This window comes from Macaca thibetana, chromosome 8, assembly GCF_024542745.1.
Source record: "Macaca thibetana thibetana isolate TM-01 chromosome 8, ASM2454274v1, whole genome shotgun sequence".
Taxonomy (NCBI): domain Eukaryota; kingdom Metazoa; phylum Chordata; class Mammalia; order Primates; family Cercopithecidae; genus Macaca; species Macaca thibetana.
In genome coordinates this window covers 64,458,615-64,464,614 of record NC_065585.1, presented here as the reverse complement: position 1 = coordinate 64,464,614, position 6,000 = coordinate 64,458,615, and the positions used below count along the sequence as shown (strand labels likewise).

Sequence of the window (6,000 nt, the reverse complement as noted above, 5' to 3'; positions counted from 1 at the left end):
CATTAAAAACAGAGCACAAGTATTATTATAGCATTCTTCCATATGTGGCACATATTATATACAGCTTCACTAGACAGAGTTCTCTTATTTCTGAAGGGTAAAAACTCCATCGTCTTAAACCTCTCAGCAGCTAAAACAAAGCAGGACAAAAAAAAAACAAAACAAAAAACCCTACAACTGTACTCACCTGAGGAAATGCATCAGAATTTCAAGCTCTTGAGCACTGGTGGCCAAGTGACAATATGTTTATTACTGGAAAAATACTCAAAGCCAAAATCCTTTTGTGGCAGGGTAGTACTGTCATTCTTTACATTAAAATTACCTATAGTCTATAAGATAGAACCAATGTTTTTTGTTTGATACACAACACTGCCAATCAACACAGGTACTAAAAATTACAGTGAATCAAGTGAATGTTGCTTTGAATAAATCTATACAATCAGTATGAGTCTGGATGTGGATTCATGTGTTTAGTCCATTTAAAAAATATTAAGGAAAACGGCCTTTTATAATATGTTTGAGAAGACTTCTTTATTTAAATATTTATTTATTTTTAAAAGACTAGTCAAGTGGAAGTGGGGAAAGAGTGGCACAAAGGGAAACCAACTGTGAATAACCAATTGAGACAATTCACTACCTTGGGACCAGCCAAAGCTTGCTTTTTAAAGTAACCTTGAAATACATACCATATTCCATATTATACAAAGCTTTACATATTGCTCTTAGTTTTGAAATAGAAAAAAACTTTTTGAAGAGAGTAAGAATCATAAAACTAGAAGGTCTAAAAATTGTAACACTTCCTCTTCATAAAACATATATCTTTATTTACATTAATATATTACTTAGGAGGTTCACGCCTTTAACATAACCCCATTAGATAATCTATAACTGTAAAGAGTTCATGTATATTTCTCATTTTCTGCACATATGTATTAATGTAAAAAATCTGCCCTGCCATATTTTTAGTCAACAATTATCTTGAGCATTTTATTAGTTTGTGATTCACCTTCTAATACATATGTTGCTTAAGAGTAAAAAGCCCCTCCATAACTTTAAAACATCTTTTTTTTAACCTGAAATAGGCTTAAATTCTCACGTTGTCAGATGAGTCTTAACACTTCAGTATTTGCTAAATTTAGCCTATTAAGATTTTTTTAAAGGAGCATAAGGGCCCTAAATTGGAAAAAAAAAAAAAAAAACTCTCCTACGATCATAATTGTGGGATTTCATTTCCAGCTCATTCTGTTGGAATCAATCTGAATTCCATGTAATGTAAACAGTTCAAAAAGTCTTAAAAATGAATTGTTGACTTTAAACAATCTTCGGAGCCGCTCACAATGTCCGTAGAAGCAGACTCCTCCCCGCTCCTGGGGAAAACCCTGCCTAATATTTATAACGTTATGACATACTGTAATACTCACAAGGTGGTTGTAGAAGTATAAACACGACTGGAGTTATCTGATTGGCTGCTGGTGATGTAACACCCATGTCAATACTTCCCAGTGAACGCACGTGTTCGACCTTTTATTTAAATTTCCATTTCATCACAGCAATAAGACACTCGGGGCGGTGCATTTTCTGTGAAATGATTATTGCCCTGGGCCCGAGGTGCTGCCTCGCACAATGCATCAGAGGAGGTTGTGTCCGTGGTCGTAACCTCCTCGCGTGAAAGGCACCGCCTGGTCCAGTCTTTGTGAAGGAACAAAATAAGTTCACTTCCTCGGGCACCGCCACCCACCCTCAGCAAATGACAAGGCTGGAGCGCAGCTCCCACCGCACAGTTATTTGCAAAGTCCCAGGTGAACTCGTGGCGAGAGAAGGAAAATGCGCGTCCCGGGCGCGGGTAGGTGCGTGTGGGCAGCGGGGAGGCGGCCAGACCCTGACACTCGCCAGCTGTTTGTCCTCCGCGTAGCCCGGCCCCGGCCGCACACGCCCGCCCCCTCCCTGAGACCCCCAACCCGCCGCCCGGCCTTTTGTCCCCCGCCCCTCGGCCGACTTCCTTCCCCGTGGCCGCACCCCCGCCCCCAGGCCGGAGGCGCGGCCCAGCCCCTTTCCTGGTCCCCTGGCGCCCCCACCCCACCCCAGCCCAGCCCCAAGCCCAGCCCCCCTCCCCCAGCCCGGCCCCCACCCTTTCCCCCTCCAGCGGTTACTGCTACCCCGGTGCATTGTGGGCGCACGGTCCGTTGTTCATTTGCCATTCGACCTCCGCCAGGGCCTGGTCGGACGGAAACGCTCCGCCGGCTTTATTGTCGCTTCGTTATGTGGCGGAGCCGAGCAGCTTAGCGTGCCTCTCACCCTCAGCGCCTGCGAAGCCGGCGGCGGCGTCGGGACTCCTCGGCGCGCGGAGGAAGGATATCTGTGTGGAGGGTCGGTGTGTGCGCGCGGCTTTAAAGAGGGGGCAGCGAAGGGTCTCCCCGCACTCCGCCGCTCAACTTCGAAGGCCTCGCTTGCCCCCGGCTCGCTCCTCACCTCTCCGCCGCCCGCCCCCTTCTCCGCGCGGGACGCTGCCCGGAGCGCGGCGGGGCGGGGGTGGAGGACGAGAGAGCGGCCGGAGGCGTCGGCCCGGCAGCGGCAGCGGACGCGTGCGGCAGCCCCGGGAGCGAGCGCGAGCCGGGCTGCCGGGCGAGAGGGCGAGGCCGAGCCCCGCGAGACCGGAACGCCGGGGGCGGGGGCGGGGGCGAGACAGAGGGGGAGCCGCGGGGAGCGCGCGGGACGCGGCCCGAGGCCGTGCGCGAGCCGGGGCACCGGGCGGCGGCGGCGGCGCGCGCCATGTCGTTCAGTGAAATGAACCGCAGGACGCTGGCGTTCCGAGGAGGCGGGTTGGTCACCGCTAGCGGCGGCGGCTCCACGAACAATAACGCTGGCGGGGAGGCCTCAGCTTGGCCTCCGCAGCCCCAGCCGAGACAGCCCCCGCCGCCAGCGCCGCCCGCGCTTCAGCAGCCTAATGGGCGGGGGGCCGACGAGGAAGTGGAATTGGAGGGCCTGGAGCCCCAAGACCTGGAGGCCTCCGCCGGGGCGGTCGCCGGCGCCGCCGAGGAAGCCAAGGAGTTGCTGCTCCCCCAAGACGCGGGCGGCCCCACCTCGCTTGGCGGCGGTGGCGCGGGGGGCCCCCTGCTAGCGGAAAGGAACCGTCGGACTCTGGCCTTCCGAGGCGGCGGCGGCGGCGGGGGTCTCGGCAACAATGGCAGTAGCCGCGGCCGCCCGGAGACCTCGGCGTGGCCCCTGAGGCATTTCAATGGGCGAGGGCCGGCGACTGTGGATCTGGAGCTGGACGCGCTGGAGGGGAAGGAGTTGATGCAGGACGGCGCGTCCCTGAGCGACAGCACCGAGGACGAGGAGGAGGGGGCGAGCCTGGGCGACGGCAGCGGGGCGGAAGGCGGCAGCTGCAGCAGCAGCAGGCGGTCGGGCGGCGATGGCGGGGACGAAGTGGAGGGCAGTGGTCTGGGAGCTGGCGAAGGAGAGACTGTCCAGCACTTCCCGCTCGCGCGGCCCAAGTCTCTAATGCAGAAGCTCCAATGTTCCTTCCAGACCTCCTGGCTCAAGGACTTTCCCTGGCTGCGCTATTCCAAGGATACTGGTCTTATGTCTTGCGGTTGGTGCCAAAAGACCCCTGCAGATGGGGGAAGCGTGGACCTTCCCCAAGTGGGGCATGATGAGCTTTCGCGAGGGACCCGCAACTACAAGAAAACCCTCCTCCTGAGGCACCACGTCTCTACCGAGCACAAACTCCACGAAGCCAACGCCCAGGTACAGTATATCCTGCTCCTACGTTTTTGAGATCTTTTAGGGAAAGGTTTATCAGCATTCCCTTCCCCCCACCCCCCAAAAAAATCTCAAAACCATTTTCCTGGGTGAAGACATCGTTCCAGTTGAGAGGTGCGGGAAGCTTACGCGTGGGGGTTTAGAAAGCCTGGGAACAAGTTTTGAAAAGTTCTGTGTGTTGTGGGGGGAAGGGGATGGAATGACAATTGTCTTGTCGTAGCGCTGGATTTTTTTTTTTTTTATGACTCAGATTTCTTATCAGATTGAATCAAAAAGAAAGTGAGGTTGAAGGTTTTAACCTAAAAGGCTGACTTTGCGGTAAAAAAAATTTATTAGCTGTGATTTTAGAGAAGCTGCTCTGTGCTCACAGACGTTTAGTGTGCTGGTCGAAGTCAAATCGGGCAACTCTTTGAAGAGTGGATTAAACAGTTTTCCTTTACCTTTAAGGCTGCCCCTTTCAGGAAAACGTCCAGCCGAAAACATTCTTTATATGAGATCAAGATAATGTGAAGTATGAGAGAGTATGTAAATGTAGAGAATGCTATTTGGAACTCCTTGCTCTTGTGTATAATTTTACTAAATTAATCTCTGTTGAACTTTCTTACCAAGGCCTGGTTTTGGTAAATTATTGTAGTTTTTACTTGTTTACTCAAATTTCTGTGCTGAGATTTTTTTCGTGCTGTTCCTTTTCAGAAAGATTTTTAAATGCAGTTTACAATTAAGTACTTTAAACTTAGCATTAGAAATGTTTAATGTGTAGTTATTTGTATCAAGTAGTGGATTTGGATTGGTAGGGAATTTATTTACCAAACACCGTGAAAGTGCTTACAAAAAGTAAGCTGTACTTTAGTTCTTAGTCCTTGTTTTAACATTTCCAGTCTAAAGATAGTAAGCCTTACTATTTTGATAATCTGTATTCAAGCCAAACAGATGTTGATCAGTCCTCACTTTTTGACTTGAAGGCAACCTGTGGTGGTAGATGGAATTCATTCTTTCGTGTTGGTAGCCAGTCGTTGATTTTATAAAGTTAGCTCTCAGATAGTAGTCTGTTTATTGGAATGATTCTCCTGTTCAGCGCACTTACCGTGGGTTAATTAGGCGCACCAGTAACCCACAGACACAGCACCCATGTTTCTCAGAAGTTAGGGCTTTAACTTTAAAGCACAGGGTAATTTCCCCGCCCCCGCCCCAGTGGACAATGTAGTAGGGTTTTTGTTGTTGTTGTTTTGCACACATTTTAGTTGCCTAAGCCCTAGAAGGAAGGTCATTTAACGATACAAGGCCGAGAAAAGGTTAAGTAAGTTGTCCTAAGAGTCTAGGGTGACCCAACTGAGGCTAGAGCCTGTAAGGAATGTCGTAATGGAAAAAGAATGGATTTGGAGTAAATCTGGGTTCAGATCTCAACTTTCTGCAATTAACTAGCTTTGTGAGCTTGGGCAATAGAGTGAAATGGAACTAACAGTTCCTTGTCTTTCGTGTGCCAAACACATTTATTCTGCAAAGTATTTATTTTTTGTTCCCATTTTACAGAAGAGGAATCTAAAGCCTTAAAGGGTTAAGTAACATTCCTGAAGTTAGGTAGTAAGATGATGGAGTTGCAGGGGACTTGTGAAAATGGAAGTTTAATTTTCCAAATAGGGCTAGGTTGGTTACTTAGAAAATGTTAAATGGGATGACTTTTCTTAATCTGCTGTGGACCAATTACTCTATCAGCATAGTCTCTCCCTGAAGGTAAATCTGAATGGGAATGCAAATTATAATTAGCTCCTTTAGTGAACCTGAAATCAGAAGAAGGGGCATCAGTTGGATAACCTTAAGTTAGCCTCAGCCTGGGTGTATTCTCCTCTGGGTATATATCTTTGTCTTGGAATTCCTAGGAAAAACCTTTCTAAACTTGAACTGAACTATGAGTCTCTTCCTGTTCACTCCTTTATATTCCCCCATCAGTGCAATCTGCAGGCCATCTCCTTTCTTTGGGACGTTCTATACAATATGCATATATTAAGGACTACAGTTTTAGTAAGTCCTGTGTGTCCTAAGGTTATATGTTAGTCTCCTTGATTGGATTTTGAGTGTTTTCACTTTGAATTGATCCTAATCATTTCTTAGTTGCGTTATAACTAATCTTGAGGGGATATCTTGTTATCAACCCCAGGTACCAGCTGTATAAATATCTCTTTGTCTTAACTTGAGTGACAGGTTCCTCATCTGTTTTACTCTTTTTGGAGACTGCAATCA

General features: G+C 48.6%; 1 protein-coding gene across 2 annotated transcripts in view; it reads left to right on the top strand.

Annotated features, from left to right (window-relative positions):
- Positions 1-519: 519 nt before the first annotated feature.
- The window catches only part of ZBTB10 (zinc finger and BTB domain containing 10), a 44,041-nt gene continuing 38,560 nt past the window's right edge, over positions 520-6,000 (top strand). The window contains exon 1 of one of the 2 annotated variants that reach the window (XM_050802227.1): positions 520-1,843. In XM_050802227.1, the coding sequence (XP_050658184.1) occupies positions 1,748-1,843 (96 nt within the window). In that variant the 5' untranslated portion in view covers positions 520-1,747. Of the gene's footprint in view, positions 1,844-2,145; positions 3,748-6,000 lie in introns of those variants that run through there. The other variant, XM_050802225.1, reaches the window with a different exon arrangement.